This window comes from Exophiala bonariae (genome assembly GCF_035927105.1).
Source record: "Exophiala bonariae strain CCFEE 5792 chromosome Unknown scaffold_8, whole genome shotgun sequence".
Classification (NCBI taxonomy): domain Eukaryota; kingdom Fungi; phylum Ascomycota; class Eurotiomycetes; order Chaetothyriales; family Herpotrichiellaceae; genus Exophiala; species Exophiala bonariae.
In genome coordinates, this window is record NW_027042483.1 from 630,535 (window position 1) to 653,324 (window position 22,790).

The window sequence follows — 22,790 nt, forward strand, 5'->3', positions numbered from 1 at the left end:
ATACTACTCATGTACATCCTCGTAGGTACTTACCAGAGTAGTAGACAAGCCCACTCCACTAGACGTGAGAAAACATCCTTTCAGTGACTCTCCGCGGTACCGGAGGTAAATACTAGTATTCAACCCATGGCAGAGATAACATAACTAGACGAGGCTTCTGCTGGCGGTCAGGGAGACCACGACATGCCTATGTAGTATGATCCACGAGGGTATGATCTTGCGCGCCCGGCCGATGTGTCGATAGTTTTCTCGATAGTCGGGATTCACGTCCTCTCCAGCCTCCAGGGTATGTACTTTACGTTGTTGCTCTTTATCTTTTCTCGGTCTGCCGAGTACGGACGCCATGTTCCATCTCTAAGTAATAGTCCGGATACATCGATTAAGTAGCCTTGGGTTACCTGTCCACTGGGTTTGGCGTCAAGCCACGTTGTCGAGTTAGTTAGCCACTGAAGGAGAAACCCAGAGCACCGGTACCACTGTGGCTTATCATCCAAGGTACCTCCTTGTTCAAGTTCTCAAGGTATTGACATATCCGTAGTTACTGGTAGAAACTACTCGGGACTGCTACAGTAAAGATCCGTTACAGATGACGAGGGCCCCCTGCCCCTGGTAAAAACGAAATAACTATTGAGTATTAACGTCTACGGATAACTTACAGAGTTGAACCCAGCAACCCGGATCCATTGGCCCTACAGCCCTGTCGGGTAAAATACAACTACTGGGCCTAGTCAACTAGTGGCCCAGAGCAAAAACAAGACAATACAACATTGGGCCCCAGCATCGTCTGTGGCCAGGGGATTAAATAATCACGAATTCATGGTGTCCAAATAAGAATAGTATCTACCCTAGTAAGTAGTACCTGGTCAAAGTTTTTGGGGGGGCCGAAACTGCCCTACGAGGGGGAACAGGGGGGAAAAACAAAGATCTCACGGGCAGGCAGGTAGGGTCACTATCCGGACTGACACCACCTGGGCACTGGCGGTCTGCAGTCACACGGCCCTATGAGCAGGCAAGGAACAGGGATTCGTATTTGGGATGACAAAAGGACGAAATCTGAGACGGGGGTTGCAATTGGAATGAATGGAGTGGAATTGGGTCCAGCGGTAAGGTTCAATTGCCTAGCTCTGTCTCTGTGTTTCCAGTGACCGGTCAAAGCCCCTTGCGTCTCGTTTTTGATCTCGTGTAATGAGAAACTGGAACTTTTTATGTGGCCAGTGGTGTTTGCTGCCCTGCAAAAACGACAATGATCATCTTATCGCTGGTGAGGGTTCTGCTTACCACCTCTGGATCACTGGGTAGTCAGATAGTGGCATGTCGCTTCCGTGGCCTTCCCACCCCTTTCCAAATTTTTGTCAACGTTGGTGAGGGCTATTCCTCAGCATACCGAGAGAGAAGTGGCGCAAGACAGTAGCCTCAGCCACCCAATCTGCGATCAGTATCCATTAATCGTGTTGTGCTCGTCCCCCAATTTTTATCTCCGACAGCGGCTTCGGAAGGGCTTCGGAAGAGCTCCGGGGAAAAAGTTGCAGGAATTGGTTGAATCATGCAAGGAATAGACTGCCTCCAAGATCTCAGCCTTTTTTAGTAAGTGCCTGCGCCTTGCCGTGGCATGATGTGCAGTACTCTCTCCAGTCTGCATCGTTCGTGCTTTGAAGCATTCTGTACTTGTACACAATTCCCTGTTGTTGGCTCAACGAGTTGAATATCCTTCACTGTGATGAAGCTCTGGGGTCGTAATGAATCAATCTGTCGACCAGGTGTAGACATATTTGACTCAAGTATTCGACGGACCACTATCCACCCTTTCGTTGAGAGTAGCCTGGACCATTTCCTAGAAGGTCTCTGTTTCCAGGACCGACGGGGGCCGACTGTGCAGAGAGGTTGCCTCCAGAGTTGTCGTCGTACGACGTAAAGTCGGCATCTGTGTCCCAGCCCTTCTTCCTCGGCAACTGCTTGACCTCCAACCCAGCATTGACGGCTTGTAAACGAATGAGCTTCATTCTCGCCTCCCGAGTGAATGCTTCAACCATGTCCAATGCTTCTTGCTGGGCTTCAGCACGAGGGTCGTGCTCGACCGCAACAAGCGTTCCATGTTCGAGATCAATTCGTGCATCCAGTTTACCTCCTTCAATAAGAGCGACAATCTCATCAATGAATTCTGTCTTTGCTGTAGAGCCATTAGGTGACTGGTTGCTATCAGAGCGATTGCTGAACATCTTCTCCATGCTTGCCAAGGTGACTTTGCTGAATGGTTGAAAGTACTGGATAATGCTCTTGGTTCTGATTCTCTTGTAGATATCAGGGAGAAGAGGCTGCAAGTAAAGATCGAGAAGATAATCCGCTTGGTAAGAGTCGAGAATCTCCAGACATTGACTATACTTGCTTGCACAGAAGAAAGCAATGGCACGACGAATGTGAGGCTCAAGTTCAAGGAAATTGCGGAAGTTGGTGTTCTCTAGAACCTTGGTCTGCAATTCGGCACGAGACATTGACGCCAGCGCACAAAGACCACCATAGACTGCGATATCGTTGCTGGTCACCACATCATTGTAACTGTCACCAAGAGAAGAGTCACAACTAAGGAAACTGGAAGCCGCCGCACGATATTCACGACTGGACATCTGGTAGAGACCTATTGCTGCCCAAGTCTTTGGTAGACTTCTTGTGTTGTCATCAGGCTTCATTTGAAGATTCTGAATCTTGGCGACTTGCGCACTGACTGCCAACCAACTCTTTTGTTCAATTGAGACTGCAATGATGCGAAATGCGGTGGAGGCGATGTGAGCGGGTGTGGTACAGTAGTCGCGCATGCGTGAATAGGCCTTCAGGGCATTGTTGAGATCACCTATGGTGTAGTAATGAGTGCCTAAGTCTTCATTGCCCATCTGGATGGGATGTTAGTGAGGCAAGTGGGAGGGAGGGTGCAATGCCTGGACATACTCGGATGCTCTCTTTGATCAGATTGTTCTTGTAACCCTTCAACTCGTTCTCTAAGCGAGCTGTTTCCCCATTGTTCTTCTTCTCTTGTTGTGTGGCCCAGGCAGGATCTAAGAGACTGTCCAGATTTCGGCCTGATGTTACCCTCTTCAACAAGGCGACTGCTTGGTTGTAGTTTCGAACATCACTGCCTTTCTTTGCCTCAATAACAGCCATTCGAGCGGCCTCCTCGGCCAAAACTGTGGAGCATGATGCTATTAGGTGGAGGCGGCGAAACACTGTGCGCCCTGCAAGACAGTGTCAGTCAGTCTGCTTCAGAATACTCTGGCAGAGACTCATACCTTTGTAGTTGGAGATGTAGGCAGTAAGGTCAAACTTTGGAGTCTCTGTGATCTTCTGTTTCAGCTTCATTTTCGATGATTGAGGCATGATGGATGAAATCTACCAGTCACGACTGTCCCGTAGTGAGGTTGTTCTGGGAAAGCTGCGTCACTCGCCATGAAGGGCAATTGGCCTGTGGCCGCGGGGTGGAGCGAAGGCAACCCAACGGCGGAATGACACTTTTGAGCTTGGCCGCGTTGCGAAGTGAAGGGGAGAACGAATTCAGGTATCTGAAGCTAAGCGCAGGCAATTACGAGAATCGCAATAAAGCGAGAGAAAATTGTATGAATTATGACCCAAGTTCACAACGACGTCTCCTAGAGACTCGGACGGCAGACGACGACTTGCACTTGAAGCCTGAGGCTGTTGAAATTGCTTGGCATGATCTTTGCTCCACTACAGTGAACGGAGTGGCCCGAGGCCCATCACCGATAGGGACGTTGCTGCCTGGGCATGCCTGGGGAACTGGAGCGTTTAGGCTTCCCGACTCAAGGACTAACTAACCCTTCCTACCGAGACCAACACCGCCAATGTACCTGGCTGTAAGGGCCTAGGAGGCCGACTTTCGTCAATGTTTTCTTAGAGACAATCAGTCATCGCCAGAACATGAAAAGTGATTGAGTGACCTCCATTGCATTGTAGCGCTCAGCGCCAATACTACTTCAGGTATGCAAGTTATTTATATACAAAGGGTTTCTTCCATCAAGGAGATGCTCCATGGGTATCTCTGTTCGTTCAATGTGTCCTCCCAATCACCGTCTCACATATCCCACCCATATGAGCCTGGTCTCGAAGAGATTTGTCTGTCCATCCAAGAATAGTCATCACAGCCATAACAAAGGGTTGCCTGTCCCTAGCTTTTTCATTTCACATTTGTGCTCATTTGAATGCTTCCATGCTCACGTGTGAGCGAATATTAGAAAAACAAAAGGCAAGATCTCGGAAGTCATGTCGAGAACACTTGCTCCAACTTGTGACATGGTATTGTGTTGAATCGCTAAAACGCACCATCAAAGGGGAAAAACACCCCAAAATTCCATTTCAAATTGCCATCAATGCATTCAGGTCAACGAAGCCTTGTGCATCTTCTTCCGCGTTGGCAAGCCACGGCCCCTTCTCTTCCTCACTCGAATTGTGGAAAGCAACTGCTCTCTTCATTGTCTCCACGTCGAGGTCGGTGACGTAGTTCTTGCCATCAGATAATGGTAGGCGAACTTCAAACTCACTGTGAAGCATCATGTCGTCTTTCCACAATCGACGACCTCCATCATAGACACAGAGCACACGTTTCTTCATGCGCATCTTCTCAGCAGACATGCCCCATGAAGGAGGATAGTGCTTTCTCTTCTTGCGGCCTTTTCCGGCCAGAGCAACACCTCCTTTGGACCAAGTCATGCTCTTCTTCGCTGCTTTACCCTTTTGTACACCAGCGCCAATGACCGCTCGTGCATGAGCAGGATGTTTGTGAGTCTTGATCGATCCTTTACCAGAACGACCATGGAACGATGGATCCTCATCTTCTTCATCGTCGTCGTCGTCGTCGTCTTCATCCTCGTCATCATCTTCGAAGCTCATTGATGGGTTCTCCTCAGTCTTGATCATATGGAGATCCATGGTTTCTTGCACGTGACTGTCGCTGGACATTGCCGCAAGATGTTGTGCATTAATTGCCTCGCTGGGTTCCTCTTGTTGAACCACGCGTAAGACACAGTCATCAAGATGCTCATAAAAGTCTTGAGCATTGTTGAAGGTCTGGGAGCAAGTCGAGCATTTGCCAGTGGCATCTTGGCAATAGCTGGAAAGCTTGCGGTTGTTGGAAGTTGGACTGCGTTTTCGGCTGTTGGGAGGTGTCTGCTCTACTCCATGCACAGAGGTCAAATGTCGTTTAAAGACATCGGCTCTGTTGAAGCTTTTCTCCGCGGGAGACCCCGAGCCTGGGCAGAAGCCGCAGACCATGGTGCCCTTGTAATGCGTCAAAGTATGTCGATTCTTGTCGTACTTTCGGGCAAAGCCTTTCTGGTTGTATTCACACGTCAGGATGGGGCATTTCTCTGGACGCTCGGATTGGTGAGTCAACATATGTGCTTTCAAGTCTTTGAAGACTTTGCCGCAGTCAGCATGGGGGCATCGACCCTTCTCTCGCCCCTCATCATCGAACTCTGACGCGGGACTTGAACGGGAGCCATAGGAAGCGATCGAAGGCCGCCGGCTAAGCTGTGTTTGTTGTGGATAAAAGTTGGGGTTTGTCATAGCTTCGGAAAATTGTGCTGGTGCATAGTGGTTGTAGGGTTGAGGTGACAGGGCTGGTGAACCAGAGGGAGAAAGTGCTGAATATGAATGCATGTTGGGGGGGAACAGTGCTTGCTCGGGATATGATGTCTCTCCAAATGGTTGAGGAGCGTGTATCAGAGCAGGATCTGGAAGAAACATAGTCAGCGCCAAATGCATGAAAGTGTGATATGTCTGGTACTGCAATTGGAAAGAAAGACCACAGAGAAAGGAAACAGGGAAAACAGCAGAAGAGACGAACAGGATGTTTCAAGTGGTTGGATGAAGTTACCACTGCTTTGAGCAAAGAAATGAGACTGGAAGCGCGCGTTGGCGGGCTGATTGACGTGCGAGTCACGAAAATGCATGGCAATGGGATGTGACGGGTGGGTTGGCATCCTACGGGCAGAAGATGGACATGATCCATCGATGGCTGGGGATATGGAAGACTTTGGGTGAGTCCATCGCGCTGATGCTGGTGTTGTTGGAGACTTGAAGACGGGAGTTGAGATAGATGCTTCCGCTGGGGAATGGATGGCAGAGGAGAAAATGGAAGCGGGAAGTGCCGGTGATGCATCAGTAGCCTGCCCATTGAGAGAGGTATTGATGGTCAAAGTCTCGGGTGACTCGGTCGAATGCACAACTTGGTATGGAGAGGATGCAGTGCGGTGGGTAGGTGCAGAAAGAGGAAAAGAAATAGTCGACGATCGAAGCTGAGAAGAGGAAAGATCGGCATACTTACCAACAAAGCTATTTGACAGCTTGTCATGGCTGTGGATGGGAAGTTCCGCCTCCAAGGACATTCCGAATTCTTGAGCAAAGGATTCGTGGTTGACAATGGTAGGCATGACACCAAGACCATATGCGATGTTGTGGTGATGGTCGAAGCCATCCTGGCTGGCGATGGTGTGGGAAGGACCAGAGTAGGGGGACCCCACTGTTGAGGATGAAGCACTGGGGATTGAGGCTGCCGAACCTGATGAAATGGTCGATCGGGACAAGTCATGCATTTGATGCATTTCTTGCTTGATCTGCATGGGTGCTGTAGTAGCAAAGATTGATGGGTTTTCGAAATATGAATATGGAAGTGGGTGGAAGGAGATCATAGGGTCGACGGCATCATATGAATCCATGGCTAGACTTGGGTATGGTGCTTGAATGCTTTGCTCGAGATCGTATACTTGGTCGACGAATTGTTGGTGGCGTGAATGCTCCAGTGCGAGCATTGTGTCTGGTGAAAAGGCGAGCTCAGGAAGTCGACATGAAGCTTGGTAAGAGTCTATGTCCCTTGGTGAATTCTGTAGAAGGAAGAGAGGGGACTTAAAAAGGCCGAGTCACACGTTGCGGGGTGCTTGGCCGATGATTGAGGTTTGACGGCGAGGTTCCAGGTCTGTAGAGCCGCCCGAGGAAGTTCGATCACACCAGCGAATACGGGAGTCGAGGCCTAGACACGGTCCTGGCGGGATGTTGTCGAGTCGGAGAGGAAGCAGCGAGGCTTGCTGAAGGACGCCGATCAATACTCAAACCAGTAAGGCAGGTCGCGGGAGGAGACGAGGCCGAGGAAGTGAAGTCGAAGTTGACAGTTGAGATGGAGAGGGGACTAACGAGGGGACTTTTGATCAACTTTGATCTCTGTAGAACAGATGAGTTGAAGTCGACGTCAAAGAAGATGTTGGTAGATGATTGCCTTTTGTGAGAGGGTTTGTCAAGAGGTTGATCTCAGCACCAGGTCTGGGGGGGGCGAAATAGTGAGATATAGTCCTTCTCGACGAGATGCAGTGCGCGATACCAAAAGCAGGGGCCCTGTCTTGATCAAGATGAGCGAAAGATGGAGCCCACCTTAGCCCTACGGGCACGGTGAGCATTATCGACCAGGATAAGAAGCAGGGGGCAGAGCAGGGGTTGCTCGTGTTGTCTTGGGTGTGGCTGTAACGAAAAATACGGAGTAAAGTGTGCAGAGGTGACGGCTAGTACTGCACGCTAGACCGTTAGATTTCGGGGATGCCTAAACCCATGCTGCCCACAAGTCAATCAAGCAGATGGCGGGCCATGGACCATGGCCCATGGCCCATGAATCCATGACTAGCGACTCCAAAAGTCGCTTTTCCCAGACGAGTCAAAGGAATCGAATTCGGAAATGCTATTATTGTTCACTGGAACTTAACTTGATAGTACCGGACTCGACACTCGTCGGCACCGCACCGTGCACTCGCCCAGGTCCATCTGATGGTCTATGATCAGTGGCACTGGCAAGAATTCGCGCAGAGACGACATCCTTCGTTTGGGTGGTGAGAGATAACTTTGCTTGGGCCAAATAAAGAACAACGTCGCAACACGGAGTAGCCTCCTAGACTTCGGTCGGAGAGGGAGAGAGAGAAATCGACTGGCACTCAGGCTAGTGCCGGTGCCGTGGTTTACGCGCTTGGCGGACATTCGACAATAGTGATGGCACAGTCACAGTCACGGTGCGATTGAGACCAAATCTCTCTGCGGGGACGAAGCGTCGCGGAATCCCAGTGGCCGTCCCGTGTGCCTAAGAAATGATTCGAATCGAGTCGGACTGGGATGGAACAGTCAAGGTCCCAGGGACGAGAGGGGAGATTAGGCTGGAGATGCTGTGTTGGGACGAGCGACCACTGAATGAGCAAGTGTCCTTCACCAATCAACAGGGCATGAAGCACCTCAGACTGCCCGTTTAGGCGAGTGTTGGTTGGGGGGCATGCCTGTTTCTGCTGTCGAGTGAGCAGTCAAGGTCCTTTTGCCAACTCGAACAGGGCGGGCCCCTCCCCTCGCTCGTACACCTGCTTCCCAAGTGTTAGTCTGGCACATTACCTCGTACCGTAATTTTGGTTAGGCGAGGCCGATGCGATTGGCGCCATCGTGCAGATGCGGTCTGGCAGGACCAGACAGGGACCCAAAAACGTGGAAAGTCCAAAGTCAGGCGGGTGGCTCCACCAAAACTCCAAAGCATACTGGCTGCCAGAGCTCGGGGCGGCCAGCTTGAGGCGCAGATTACACTAGTCTCGCCTGTGACTGGCTGCAACTGGTATTGTACCGCCATCGTGGCTCAGTTCAACACCGCCCCGAGGCAGGGCTGGTGCAAATGGATGCCAGAGTCACCGACTCTTTTATTTTTCATCATCATGCCAGTGAGGTCACCAGCCATGCAGTGGGTAGGCTTCAATTGACAATTCAATACCCCTGACGATCAGAGTTCGTCATTGTCAACATCACGATGGAGTACAGAGTACCCAGTGAGCTACTTTTGGACCGGCTTCAAGTTCCCTGAATCAAGTGACATGTGCTGGTACGGTACTCCAGAATCCTTTAGTCACGAGGATTGATACTCTGGCGGGGCAGGAAGGTACCCGAGTATCTCCAGTCCCTAGGTACCTAAGGTATGCTGTACTGGCATTGTCGCTATCGGGACTTCCCTTCTCATTCAGTTCTCATGGTTGACCTGCTTATTGAAGCCCAAGCTCTTAAGCCTTGCGGGGTTGCAAGTTCTGGCCACAAGCACACCCAGCAAGTCATGTTAGTGTCTGCATTACTACCAATGGTATCGATCATCATACAACTCAAAGTCCGAATAACTTCTCGGGAAGCCACGAGAATCCGAACTCCCATAGGGAGGCAGTCAACTTGAACAGCCAGAACCCAAGCCAGAACAAAACCTTGCGCCATCCATCACTGCCAGTGATGGATGTACTAGTACCGATCTCGATGTCGGTTAGTACTCCACTCAAGCTCGAGCTCTTAAAATGGCACCCCTCCATCAATCTTCTCACACTCGTCCTCCCTACAGGCAACTCCCCACGAGCTGCTTCCGAATCTACTTATCCGAAAAGTGACATGCAAATATGTTGGTCCATTCAGATCAGATCTGCTCGTAAATTCTGTCGTGATTAACTCCAAAAGGACCTTCCACCAGTCCCCGTATGATCGCGGCAGGAATAGGATGGGCACGGCCACCAACCCACTCCTACCTGGCAGCATGTACCGTGACTCCTGGCCCCATGGAACCTGCCTCCGGTTAGTACGGGTGTTTGCAGGCGAGTCACATCTCTGGTCTTGCCAGTTGGCTCCTTCCAATATGCTGCTTACAATACGATTCGTATATCTTCATTCAGTCGTCAGTTGGCTGTTCACCACCTGATTTACCTATCCGCAAGCACCCCATCACCGCCCCCAAATTCCCGTGCAAAAGAATAGATGCCCAATATGTAATCCCTGGACCTATTATCACGATCCGGCATCTCTCGCTTCCTCTCTTGAAACCATGTCTGGTTCCTGGCAGGGGAACTCTGGTAATGTGTTGTTCTCTTTTGACAGTGCCGCTGTCTCATCCGTCAATCAAGTCATTGCAATCACTCATCAACGGGCATTCCCTAGTTTCATCATCCCTTCGCCATTGGTAACCCGTTGTGTCGGAGTGTCCACTTGCAACTCATCCTAAAAACTTATCTTCATTCCCGGACAACCCTGGATTAGCCGCAGGTTCCCTTTCTCCAGCCTGGCCATGTGGTCAGTGCCAAAGTTCTGGCTGCTCAACCCCAAATGGAATTTCACGGTCTGCATTTGGCCTACCCCGCCAATGATGAACCTTGAACTGCTCTTCGACTGAGGCTTTTCCATCCCTCCTCTATTCTCATTGCGTACCGCTGCTCGATATTCTCCACCTCACCACTTCACAGACCGCTGGACGGATACCTAGTCGAGGCACGAGTACCTAGATGTCTCGCTGTGCTGTGCGGGGTGACCCCCTCAGACCCTGGTAGGCACCTCAATCATTTATTGACGCGCGGGAGATGAGTGACAACTTCCATCGGCAATTCCCATGACAGGTTTCAAACTCTGTCATCTGGATTGGTTTTGGTTTCTTCTTGATTTGCCCGTTCCGGATGCGTTTCTTTTTCCCATGGTCTTCACACCGATGGCCTTATCGCCAAATCAAAGGTGGCAGGCTCTATCATGCACAGAGCTATGGAGTTCCATCTCGTAGTAACACGAATTCTGGAGTATTCTCCCCTCAGGCTGTTGCAAAGATGTTTTGCTTCAAATAAATCCATGGCTGGCTGATCTGCGCAGATCTTTCACGCCAAACCTGCACATCTTGGAGCCAAAACCAACCACACCGAGTCTTCCATGCTATTTAGTTATGAGGTGCATGCAGTCCAAGACCCCTCATCAGAGCTTGCAGGGGCCGATGGAAACAGCAGACTTGTGGGATTGGTTGCTTGTTGGCACAGATAATCGACTCAACTTTAACCAGCATCCGTATCAGCATCTACGATGGTTCCGGGATAGGCGATCTGGGCGCTGCAAAGGGCACGAGCTTGGAGGCTTCCGAGGTTGGCAAAATATCTTTCAGGACCCCAATACCGAGTCCCCAACAAAGCTCGTGTTTATGAGAGCTAGCCAGCATAGCACCATGGCCTTCACGAGAACAAATGCTTGCGTTCTGCAGCCCTATGGACCCCTCCTTTCCCTTTCTTTGCTCCCTGTCACTCGTTTTCAATTGACAGCGAATCCCACTGGGAGATATACCTGGTCCCGAATTTTGTGGCTTGCGCTCGAAGCGAGAATTTCAAGGCCTGGACTACTCGACACACCTGGAAAGGGTAACAGGATTTCTACAACTCCATCACATCCTGGCCAACCTCGTCCGAATTCGCTTGACAATTCTGCCCGACTACTAACTAGTAACTTGGACCCTGCCAACTTGACTTGGCTTGGAATGCTTGCGCTGTCTTGCCTTCGCTTGACTTGTTTTGATAGCCCCTGCCATCATCGAGACCTCTCATGGGCACCATCACCTACGCATAGAGAGTGTTTACCTATCTTCAAGCCTTCCCAGAAGAGAAATTCAAGAGCTTGGTATTCGTATTAACCGCCATAAGCAGCACCCTATCAGTGCTTTCTTCAGAGCTTCTACCAATGCCCATCTTCCGCTGCTTCATCACAGCTCGCCACCATCTCTCACCACCATCAAAGAAAAGACCACGAGCCTCTGTTGGATGGCAAACTCCTCGCCATGATACACCTACACCTCCAGTTCTCGACTCTCGCTTGACATCTATCCCTTTTCCGCAGATGCCACAGATCTTTCTGCATTTACGAACATTGTGCTCTTTTGTCGCTGCAAGTCTCTGCGCGCCAATTAGAATTCAAGCCAGACTTGCCGACAAGTAGTCTCTCGCTGCCTCGCCTCCAACTCGTATTGATATTGTCTGCACCACTGCACCAGCACACAGTAACTCACGCCTATTCTTATCTTCGCCATGCCAAGGCCCGGAAACCTCGTACTCGTAGAACGCCAGAATCCAACGGTGTAGTCACGAGTCAGCTCGCCGACACTTACTCGTGCATGACACCGCCGGAGGCGATAAACCCACGACTCGCTTGCCAGAGATATACTCGAGTTACTCGGTACATGGCTTCACTAGCAACCCGACACGCGCCCTGTAGGGCTGAACGGGGGCCCAAACATGTACTTTGGACCAAGCCCCATTGATTTGATTCACTATCGCCCTGCAGCTCGTGATAGACCGACATATCAAAAAGATATCAAGAAGAAAACTGCCTTGCCAAGCCGCCGTCGAGGCGAACTCTGCCAGACAGGCAGGCGAGTTGAACAATTCGCATCTTTCGACTCCGTAAACCATCCCATATGCGCCCTGGCCCACCTTTTGTCGTCTAGGGACAGACACGCGAGAGACATCTGGACGTAGCTTTTTTTCCCGGAGCAACAAGACCAACCAACTAGTGTGGGTTCCTTCAATGTCAATGGGACCCGTGTGCGCACACACACCCACACAATAGATCTTCAGCTCTGTATCGATGTGTATATACAACAGGCGGGGGCCAGAATCGGAATAGGTTTGCAGTAGTTTCGTCTCTTGAACGGTGAAGCTGAAGCGGTTTCAGCCTGCCACAGTTCGATCATAATTGTTCATCATCTCTGGTGGTGTGCTTTTCCGTGTGGATGTCATGCTTCGCGCGCCGTCGCTGTGCTTGTGGTCGATGCCCGCATATTGTTCGGCGTCTGAGATGTGCGTGAGATGCGTGTGTGTGAGAGAGATGTGTGCGTGAGCGCTTGAACATTCACGCCAGCAGACTCGACACTCGACAGTCGACACCACTGGACGTCAGCTGTGGGGGCTATCACCATTAGCTTTGGGGGGGGTTTGGATCACGAGAGCATCGTCGGTGAGAAGGAATGGTGTTCTTGTCTCTTCCTCTCTCAGAGAGGAACCCAGGGCCCATGTCCCCCAAATCCTCATTCCTTTGCACACTAACTACAGCGCAGCGCTCACTTCTTCGGAGGCCGGCCAAGAAACCAACGGGTAGCCGAGCGAAGACAGCAGTCCGTCGAGGATGGCTGACGAGTCGTCTTCCTGCCTCTGCGTCAGGACGTCCCATTCTCCCTCGTCCTTGACCATCAACGTGCCGCCGAGGATCGTCCCGTTGATCGCGACGAAGCTGTCGGGCCCGGCGCCCGGTATACTCGTGCCCTCCTGCCTGCGCGGGCAGATTGCCATCCTCTCCGTCGTCATCGCCAGGTTGTAGCTGAATACCGTGCTGCCGTTGGATTCTATGTTGATCGCCTTGTCGTCGTTGGAGAATGCTCGGCCCGGGTGCCGAGACGACGCGAGTGCGGCTCGGAGGAGCAGCATGTATCTGGAATGCAGCTCTGCTGCGGACAAGGACGGTTGGAGTGGAGTTGCGAAGTGGAGGATGGGAAGGGACTTGTCTTGATATAGTGGTAGTGTCGGATGGGCTGATGCAGTCATGCGGTCGATGAGGAGCTCGAAGCCGTTCTTCTCGTCGTCCGAGGACGCCATGTCCTCCACGGGCAGGAATTGCAGGTGTCGATGTGCCTGGCTGGCGCCGCTGTGCTCGCCGGAGTTGAAGAAGGAGAACAGCCTTCCTCTGGGGGTTTGAGTCGCGGTCTCTTGCTGTTCGGTCCAGGCGCGGAGGCAAGCATAGGTCATGATCAGGTCGTCCTCTTCCAGCACGGCGGTTTGAGGTTTGTTTGCTTTGGTGGAAATGATGAAGTGGTTGTGGATGACGGGATATTTGTTGAGAACCAAGTTGTGTGATGCCTCGCCCTTGTTGAGGATTTCCGCGATCAGAAGCTCAGAGGCTGGATTTGCGAATGGATTGAACTTGGGCTTTTTGGGTTGTTTCTCCTTTTCTGTCGAGTCCTTTTGTGTCTTGGTCGTCGTTGTTGCTGGCTTCTTGGCCAGGGCTGGACAGTATCGGAGTTGAAAGGGGACCCCTTTCTGACTTCTAATAGTAGCGAGTAATGTCTCTGAGAACACTAGATCCTTCCTTTTGTATGCTTCGCGGAACTTCCGTGATGTCAATGTTGACAGAGGTTCTCTCAGACCGAGAACGCTTTCCATCGTGGATATCTGTTTGTCGGCTTTGATGAGGTTCCGTGGCGCGCGTCTCAGTTCTCATCTGGCGTTGTCCTCACCAGAGCCCTGATCTTGAATCTGCTTAGCTAGAGAAACAGAGTGGTTGACTTTGACTGTTGAATCAGGCTCAATCACACAATTTTGTTTGATCATTCAAGCTGGTGACAAGCGGAACAAAATAGTTCCGGTCCTAGAGAAAGTCTTGGCGCGCAGACCCCTGAAGTTACAGTGAAGCTAGGTTGAGTAATTGAACAAGATCTTTCACCAACGAGCCCGCGCCCGCGTTTGATCTAGAAAGTGTCTAACACTCGCGCGGATTTCTTACATCGATGACATTGACCTCTTCAGATTGGGCAAACCGGGCATCCATGTGACTTGTTGATAGCTCTCGACCATTAAACGACGGCAGTGATGACCATGAACTTGGTCCCTGCCCGCGTATGCAGAGGACCACGCAAACACCATCACCAGCATCCTCGCGTGAGCATAAATGAATGTCTCACGTCTTACTGAACTATCTGAAAATCAGACTGGGAATCATATCGCAGACCCCTTTGTCGTGGAAGATTTGAAGACTACAGTGAGTTTGTGTGGGACAACAACAACAACACGTCAGATGCAGTGCCAGCCGAATCAGAGCCCTGCTTGGGCCCAGCGAAATGGAAACAATTCTCCTTCAATTGCACACGTCTTTCTCGGCACACCCAAAGCTGGCTCCAAGTTCATGCTCTATTTTGGTATCCTTGATGCGACCTTGGATCATTACCAGGAATAGTTCGGCTGCAGCATCCCGTTCCCCACCATGTCATGATTCGTGAGACCAAACTCAACGACCGCCATAGAAAAATTCCAAAGAACATCGACAATCCTGCAGGAACAGCCTTCATTCAGATCCCTTAATCTCGGTCGACAAAGCAATGGGAAGTCGATTGTCCTACAATCCCTCAGACCCAGGCATAGCAGAAAAAGTGGACATGCAAACTCGTCTTTGCACTGCTGCCTGACTGCGACGAGAGGTCGACCTTGGGTCACACAATGGCTCTCTGGTGTTTGCCATCTAGCCAACCCTCTTGGCTTGTTCTTTTGCCAGCAAGATCCTGTCCACTGACACGCTCCTCTGATGATTCTGAGCACTTGATCTGGTCATTTCGTTCATGGCTTGGACAAATCCAACTACCTTACAGGTGGTCCAGGATGTTTCCGCAACATGTATTTCCATGTCTCCGGTGCTTGAATGGTTCACTGCTCGCTGTATGTTATCAATGACATGTTGTTTGTCGCCATCGCCGTGGCGACGGGCAGATGCTGGGCTCATGCATCCACAGTACGCTGTCTTTCGAGTCTCTGTGAAGTTAGCAAATGTTTTGCCCAAACTAGTCAAGTATTGCTCCCCATCTTAACCTTAGCCAAACAGGACAGAACTCATCCCCTTCAGGCCGCGATCTGGACAACTGATCGTTGATGATTGGACGCAAGAACGCGATTGTTTGGCTGGTTTGTCGAGCCTGTGCGAACGCTTGACTTTCGTCACAACGAGCAAGGACTCGTCCGAGGCTACAGAGAAGCGAACCCGCTGATGGATTCATGACTGTGCAACAAATCGCAACACATGTGATATTCCGCGCCTTGCGATAACCTTCTTCATGGCTCAAGAGTTCTCGAAGGAGTTGTCTCATCACCCAACAATACATTTGTTCTCAAGCGCGGACAGCCAACTTATTTACAATTCACATCCGACGCAGCGGAGTATCTGTGTTTGCATGACGAACAGTCTGATGATCGTTTTACGAATCATGAATTCTAATCTAGCTTCCGATTGCCATGCTTATTTCTGCGACTTGAAAACAACCTATACTTACTCCGTCTTTTGTAACCAGACATAACTTAGGTTGCACTCAGCGAAATATCCGAGTCCCATTACTATCCACAGCCTTGCAGTCCGCTAGAGAGCACTACCGATGGAACCCGATAAATTGTACCTGGGTACTTGCGCTGGCAAGAAGCTACCGTGTTGCGATCAGAGTCATACTCCATGTCACAACTCGAGGACTGTGGCTAACGAGAGATTCACTTGCGCTACGACTCAACCTGCTGCAAGCTTGTCTTCTGACACACGGCGCAAATGTCACTCCTGTGGCGCACCCTGCTTCTTCTCTCGGACCTCCTGCAACCAACAAACCTCCCTGCAAAATCCTACCAATCCCCTCACAAGAGAATCTTCCAAGATGCCATCGTCGCTGACCCAGTACGGCGATCCCAATATCGACCGCACTCACTACTACGCGTTACCTCCACTATCAACTTCCCCCCTCCCAGACATACCTCGTTTTGACCCCTCCTCGGTGGCCAGTTTCGAGTCCGCGGCACAAGAACTCGACACTGGCGCTAATATTGTCCCTGTTGATGAGTTGTATGTCCACATGAATGATACGAAGCCACCGGTCAACTTCAATCAAGCTCTCGAAGGTGGCCATGAGTGCCAACCAATCTATGACCCCTTCTTGACAACGGACTCTCGTTATAAGCAATCGAGCTTCCTACCTTTTCAAGAAACGATTTCACCATACCTCCTCGATTGTCCGACGGATCTCTATGACCAGCCTTCATGTTCAAATGTGCAAGATACCACGAACCTCCTGGGTATCGATCTCGACAACTCAGCCGCCATGAACGTGCCTGCATCGACATACAATCTCACCAGCTCTCACATGGGAGATACATGGATGACCCCCAACCCGTTGGACGCTTCACCCCTGTTTTCTGTTCCAGATCCTATCCTGGCACTTGATGGGATTGGAACTTGCCATGAAGACCCTTCAAGAATAGGGGACACATTTGCACCATACCTTACTGGGCTCGAAACCGACAATCTCCCAACAGTGTACAGTGACATTGGTCTTGAGAATCAGACCTTCGAATTCTCTTCGCCATTGTACTCTTTCCGTACGGATACCTTATCACTTGATTATGTTCCAGATCTCACGCTTGGCCCTTCACATCTTCAGCATGAGCCCGCCCTAGATGCATCCATGGACAACTTTTACGATGTCGGTTCTGAGATGAATAGCCCATTTGACGACCATACCGACTGGAGTGTTCGCCATTCAGAGAGTCCTACGCACGACGTGCTCCATAAACGTGCCAAGGGTAGAAGTACTCAGAGAGATACTTCTAAAGATGATCTTCTGATACGATTGAAAACACAGGGATTATCCTACAAGCAAATCAAGGACATGGGTGGTTTTGATGAGGCCGAGTCTACATTGAGGGGAAGATATCGTGCACTTACGAAACCGAGGGAGGCCAGATTGAGAAAACCAGAATGGGGAAAGCGTGAGGTGAGTAGGTTGGATGCTTGAGAAGAACTCAAGTGCTAACAGTGGCAGATCCAATTACTATTCGACGCAGTCTACCACTTCTCGAAGTCTACCTCTGATTTCTTATTCCCGGATGGTCACCTCGATGACGTTGCTTTGAATCAACTTGTCAACAAGATACCTTGGAAAAAGGTCGCCGAATACATGGAAAGTAAAGGTGCTTACAGATATGGCAACTGGACTGTCAAAAAGAAGTACATGGATACTTTGAAGGCGCGCGCTATCGTCCCCTGACTACCAAGGCTTGAAGCGATATCACTCTATTGAACAGCTACTCCGTTTCTCTCCTCAGGCCCATCGTGATCATGGGAACACAGATCTTGTCTGCAGGCATCAGCAGCTTTTGGAGAGCCTGAGGCAGTTCGGAGTGTGTACATAATTTTCTGTTCATTTGTTTCCCTCGCTCTATCAATCCAGGATTCTTGACAATGGGAACTAACAAGCCATACCAGATCATCTTATGACCATCTGACTCAGCATCGTTATTGCAATTGGAAATATCTACTTTCACTGAACACCTTTTCAACCAGCGCTACGAAGGCTCCAACCAAGTGTCATACCGGTTTTATGCCAAACTTATGCCAATATTGATGAGTTATGAAAGTCGCTGACAAGAATTCACCGAGTCACACACGAGAGCTTACGACGACACCCCTGGTCTCGGATGAATCTGTGCATCGCAGTCAGGCCCGGCCAATTTTGAGATTAAGGGGCTGACGAGACTTGGAATTCGGACTGTCGCCTTTTCCCTCGGGTCAGTTAATAACGAGTCAACATGCTGTCAAGACTTACAGCACTACCTATGCTTTAGCCAACTTAGGTGAGGTGCTAAGCATCATGGCAACCCCTAACACCAGCCCACAATCGGTAGCTTATTGGCGAGCACATTGGTGATAGGTACTGGCGGCTCACGCTTCCGATCGAGATTGACGATCAGACATTCTGACTCTCATCTTTATGAGTCAGGCACAGGCTACCGAGGACAACTATTAATGGGTTACAGAAGATCCTACCAATCAAAGTTTGCTATTTGGTAGGTCTCCGGTTCTCCAACATCTTGGGAGCGGTATTTGCGGGGATTATGAAATGAAGCTTCATGGGGTACCTCCGCTTCAAATGATGCCGGTCACTACCTTGGCTCATGAATGGGCAGGCGATCACGCGTGGAGTTCTTCCAGTTGATGACAAGTTACGAAGCTGACAGGGCCTATCGTTATTTTGTATTTAGTTCTACAGCCCCCATATATTGGTCATGGAGATCGAACCAACTTGCCATTCCTCTTTAGACAAGCTCTTGCTTCAGTGTGACTGACATCAACACAAGCTCATTCCTGCGACATGCATGACCGCAAGGCTCAGGAGGGTCTCCTGCGGAAGCAGAAGCTCAATGCCCACACCTGTGCAGTTCTGGCAGTCCTAGGTTTTGGATCGCTAACCTATGGTTACACTGCTTCCATTATCGGCACTACACTGGGTAGCTTGCGTTGTTGTCCTTTTTCATATTCTAGTCAAGACTGACACCATTTCTAGGCCAACCGTCGTTCATCGAATACTTCGATCTCGCTACCCGCTCCAATGGAACGGATCTAATATCCACGATGAACGGTCTATTCCAGACTGGCGGCGTCATTGGAACATTGCTGTTACCTACCGTGTGCGACAAGTGGGGGAGGAAATGGGCATGTGCCGTGGTATGTCTATGCCAGATCATGAAGCTCACCGTGCTGACTTGAAACAGTCCGCAATTCTTGCTATTATCTCAGGAGCGGTGATGACAGGATCTGTCAACATTGAGATGTTCATCGTGTTCCGGTTTATTGCTGGAGCCAGTGCATTCATGATCCTCGCAGCCGTTCCCATCCTCATGAACGAAATTGTACCGGTCCACATGCGAGGCGCTTTGGTCGATGTCCACGCAGTCATGCTTGTCCTTGGTTACACCATCCAGGGCTGGGTCGGGTTTGGGTTTTTCTTCTGGAAGACTGGGGGATTGAACGCTTGGAGACCTCCAGTGGCTATCCAGTGCGTTTGGCCTCTATGTCTCTTAATCGGTTTGCTGTTTGTGCCAGAGAGTCCCAGATGGCTGGTTATGCAGGGGAGAGATGCAGAGGCTGAAGCAGTTCTGTTCAAACTACACTCGGACCCATCAGATCCAAACAACGAGGCTGCCAAGGCCGAATTCTTCCAGATTCAGAAACAAATCGCCATCGACAAAACTCTTGGAAATTCGTGGATGCATATCTGGAGAAAACCATCATATCGAAAACGGGCGTTCCTGGCTGTTGGTATCACTGGTATCATTCAACTGAGCGGCGTCTTGGTTATCAACAACTACGGACCTTCTCTTTATAAATCTCTCAACTTCTCTCCAGTCAAGCAACTGCTCTATCCCGCAGCATGGCTGACATTTGCACTGGGCTTGAATGCCATGGCTATGCTGGTCGTTGATCGTTTTCCGCGGAACAAATTCATTGCCTTCGGAGTCCTCGGCTGCATGGCAACACTGATTGTGGAGGCAGCACTAGTTGCTGAGTTCGTGCCCTCAGACAACTCTGCGGCACTTCAAGCAGCAGTTGCTATGTTCTTCGTCTTCCAGGTTTTCTATGGGATATGTCTTGATGGAACTCAGTTCTCTTACCTTGGGGAGATCTTCCCAACCCATCTCCGTGCCAAAGGAGTATGTCTAGGTGTCGCAATGATCTCGTTCATGAACATCATCTGGCTGCAGGCGGCGCCCACTGGTAAGTCGAATTTTTATGCGCCTTCAAAAAGATTTATGTGTGGTCGCTAACTCTACGTCTAGCTTTTGAAACGATCAAGTGGAAATTTGTAAGTCTTCACCCAGTGCCGGCCCCTGAACGTGGCACATGAGATACGGAAAAGCAACCCGTGTCTTCCCCTTCCACGAAATTGCAAGCATGGCATACTGACCTAGTCTCCCATCCTTACAGTACCTCTGCTTCATCATCCCCGGTTGCATCGGCGGTGTCATCATGTGGTTCTACTTCCCCGATACAAATGGACTGCCTTTGGAAGAAGTGGCGGCAATTTTTGGAGATTCTGACGAGGTTGCCATTTACCAGAGGGATATTGAGATCGATTTTGCTACTCACAGCATCGTGCAGCACGGTGTGCATGAGACCAAGGCAAACGACTCTGCACACATCGAGAGCGATAACAATTCCGGAAATGAAAAGTGATAAACGTGGCTGTGGGCATTACATGATCGCCGAACGTGTGGCACGTGGATACAACACAACCAGCTGTTCACCCTGTCTTTCTTAGGCCTGCCCAGGCCTTACATACTGCAAATAGAGAACTCAGTACGTGTATACATACTGTAAAGCGACATGCACACTTAGACTACTAACCGCACCTCAAAACGTTCGGGAGCCTGGTCATTGGGTCAGACCTTCACATCACTCATTCCATCGGATGTGAAAAACAGCGTTTTGCCTCTCATTGTTTCTAAAAGCTGTCATGCCTGACTCGTGTGTCGGCCGGCCCAAAACACCGTAAGGTCTCCCATTCATCGATATTCCCGATGAGTGCATATCAAAATTGAGTTTCAAAACATTTGCTAGCCAATACCTATACGTCCACCGACAGTGTATCTCACTGATTCTGTTCGCCGCCCTCCCATGTCACCCAAAATCGCCGCAAGCGTTTAAAACATGGGCCCAGCACCATAGAACTTCAAAAATGGATAGATTTTCCCCGCTGTACTGTGTCTAACACACGAGAAGGGATGCAGAAGCTATCCTCGCTGCGTTTCATGGCGATTTTCCTTATTCAAAATTTTCCCCGCTGGGTCTCTGACCTTGTGAAGCCCGATTCTATGCTGCCACTGTTGGAACATCTCTACTAAATTCCTAGTACTTTGTGGTAGACTTGAGCTTCTACTTAAAATGGAAATTCGCTCATATGAAATCACATGAACATTCGATCCACAAACGGCCTCGTGTCAGGGTCCGAGATTTAATCCCGTTCAATGTCACAGGTGAGAATGTTTCGCCGTCTTCTCCTTCCTCTTCCTTTCCTGGTCCAAGACGAAAGCCTTCATCGCATTGCCTGGTTCTGAATCCGCAGCACGCAACCTTAGCCCGGCGAGTTCTGCCTCATTAGCACCGAGCAATTCCTGCTTGAGCGGTTTCATCATCAGCTCCTTGTTGAAAGCGAGCGACCTAGGCGGTAAGCGCGCGATCCTCTGGGCAATCCGCAGGACATCCGGGATGAAATTCCTGGCGGGGATGATCTTCGTGATCAGTCCCGCCCGCTCGAGTTCTGCGGCCGTCAGTCGCTCGTCGGCGAGTAGCAGCGCTGCCGCTTTCTGGCGGCCCATGATGCGTGAGAAGGTCACGCTGGAACAGGCCTCGGCGCACAGACCCCATTTGACGAACGGCGTGAAGAAATAAGCCTCCGGCACGGCGTAGACGAGGTCGAACAGCGCAATGCTGCTGGTGCCGTAGCCGATGCCGGGGCCGTTGACGGCGGCGATGAGGATCTTGTTGGTGTTGATTAGGAGTTCGTGGTATTTGCTATAAGGTGTTGTTGTGGTCAGAATGGGCGGGAGAGTTTGGAATTCGAAATCCGTAATTTTCGATGTTCATCATCCCGGGACGGGTATGAAGAGAACAACGAAGGTACTCACCCAAGAATAACGATGCTGTCCTCAGGAAGGACCGTCGTGGGCTTGTCGGCAGCTGGCGTGACAGCCGCTTCAAGATCCATGCCTAAAAGCTGTAATCAGCCTTATATTTCACTCCTTGGTCGCCTTTTGATCATGGTAAACAGCAATGGAGACCTAGTATCTTTCGATCCGACGCTCACGATTGACACTGGATCCTTACGCCAATTTGAACATACCTGTAGTGAAGAATTTCCCCTCCCCCGTTTGCACGACGACTCTGACCTCATCATTGGAAAGAGCCCATTCTGTCGAGGCGAGCAGATCCTTCCCACGTCGTCAGAATATGTACAGAGCAGCACTCATTCAAGCAGGTGTTATCAAAACACCGTTGGTACCATTATGGTCCACGTCGCATACCTTGAACACTCCGTTACTTAGTGCATTGCCCGCCTCCGGCCGGTTGTACTTCAGGATTGCAATACCGTTGTCAACGGTAGTAGAAATGTACTTTAGTTCGGGAGGTGCAGAAGACATCTTGGGACTTGATCTCGGATCTAGGGTTGAGGTGCTGTTGGTCGATTGGTCGCCTGAATTGTCCAGGGATAGTGCCGACGAGGTTGGATACAATTTGGGGTGGTGTTATTGTGAATGACTACGTGGATGTGTAAGTCATGGTGGGAGCGCCTTTGCAACGATACTGGTGCCTCAGAAATCCAGCGATCTGTTCATGGTTGGTTTTTAGTTGCGTGGTTAACATTGACTTGGTTTGTTGAT

General features: G+C 50.3%; 6 protein-coding genes across 6 annotated transcripts; 2 read left to right on the forward strand and 4 right to left on the reverse strand.

Annotated features, from left to right (window-relative positions):
- Positions 1-1,793: 1,793 nt before the first annotated feature.
- LTR84_012666 (uncharacterized protein) lies at positions 1,794-3,366 on the reverse strand (the record flags this gene model as incomplete). Its single annotated transcript, XM_064856183.1, has 3 exons — positions 1,794-2,885; positions 2,941-3,224; positions 3,279-3,366. The coding sequence occupies 3 exons, from the start codon at positions 3,364-3,366 to the stop codon at positions 1,794-1,796; spliced, it is 1,464 nt and encodes a 487-aa protein (XP_064708083.1).
- A 993-nt stretch (positions 3,367-4,359) lies between these two features.
- On the reverse strand, positions 4,360-6,812 carry LTR84_012667 (uncharacterized protein; the record flags this gene model as incomplete). Its single annotated transcript, XM_064856184.1, has 2 exons — positions 4,360-5,735; positions 5,849-6,812. The coding sequence occupies 2 exons, from the start codon at positions 6,810-6,812 to the stop codon at positions 4,360-4,362; spliced, it is 2,340 nt and encodes a 779-aa protein (XP_064708084.1).
- A 6,072-nt stretch (positions 6,813-12,884) lies between these two features.
- On the reverse strand, positions 12,885-13,994 carry LTR84_012668 (uncharacterized protein; the record flags this gene model as incomplete). The annotated part of the gene is made up of 1 exon (XM_064856185.1): positions 12,885-13,994. One exon carries the CDS (start codon positions 13,992-13,994, stop codon positions 12,885-12,887), a length of 1,110 nt encoding a protein of 369 aa, XP_064708085.1.
- Positions 13,995-16,234: 2,240 nt separating this feature from the next.
- On the forward strand, positions 16,235-17,620 carry LTR84_012669 (uncharacterized protein; the record flags this gene model as incomplete). Its single annotated transcript, XM_064856186.1, has 2 exons — positions 16,235-17,347; positions 17,396-17,620. 2 exons carry the CDS (start codon positions 16,235-16,237, stop codon positions 17,618-17,620), a joined length of 1,338 nt encoding a protein of 445 aa, XP_064708086.1.
- Positions 17,621-18,724: 1,104 nt separating this feature from the next.
- Positions 18,725-20,586, forward strand: LTR84_012670 (uncharacterized protein; the record flags this gene model as incomplete). Its single annotated transcript, XM_064856187.1, has 5 exons — positions 18,725-18,869; positions 18,917-19,077; positions 19,125-20,127; positions 20,190-20,215; positions 20,338-20,586. The coding sequence occupies 5 exons, from the start codon at positions 18,725-18,727 to the stop codon at positions 20,584-20,586; spliced, it is 1,584 nt and encodes a 527-aa protein (XP_064708087.1).
- A 794-nt stretch (positions 20,587-21,380) lies between these two features.
- LTR84_012671 (uncharacterized protein) lies at positions 21,381-22,550 on the reverse strand (the record flags this gene model as incomplete). Its single annotated transcript, XM_064856188.1, has 4 exons — positions 21,381-21,924; positions 22,038-22,119; positions 22,253-22,340; positions 22,434-22,550. 4 exons carry the CDS (start codon positions 22,548-22,550, stop codon positions 21,381-21,383), a joined length of 831 nt encoding a protein of 276 aa, XP_064708088.1.
- Positions 22,551-22,790: the final 240 nt, after the last annotated feature.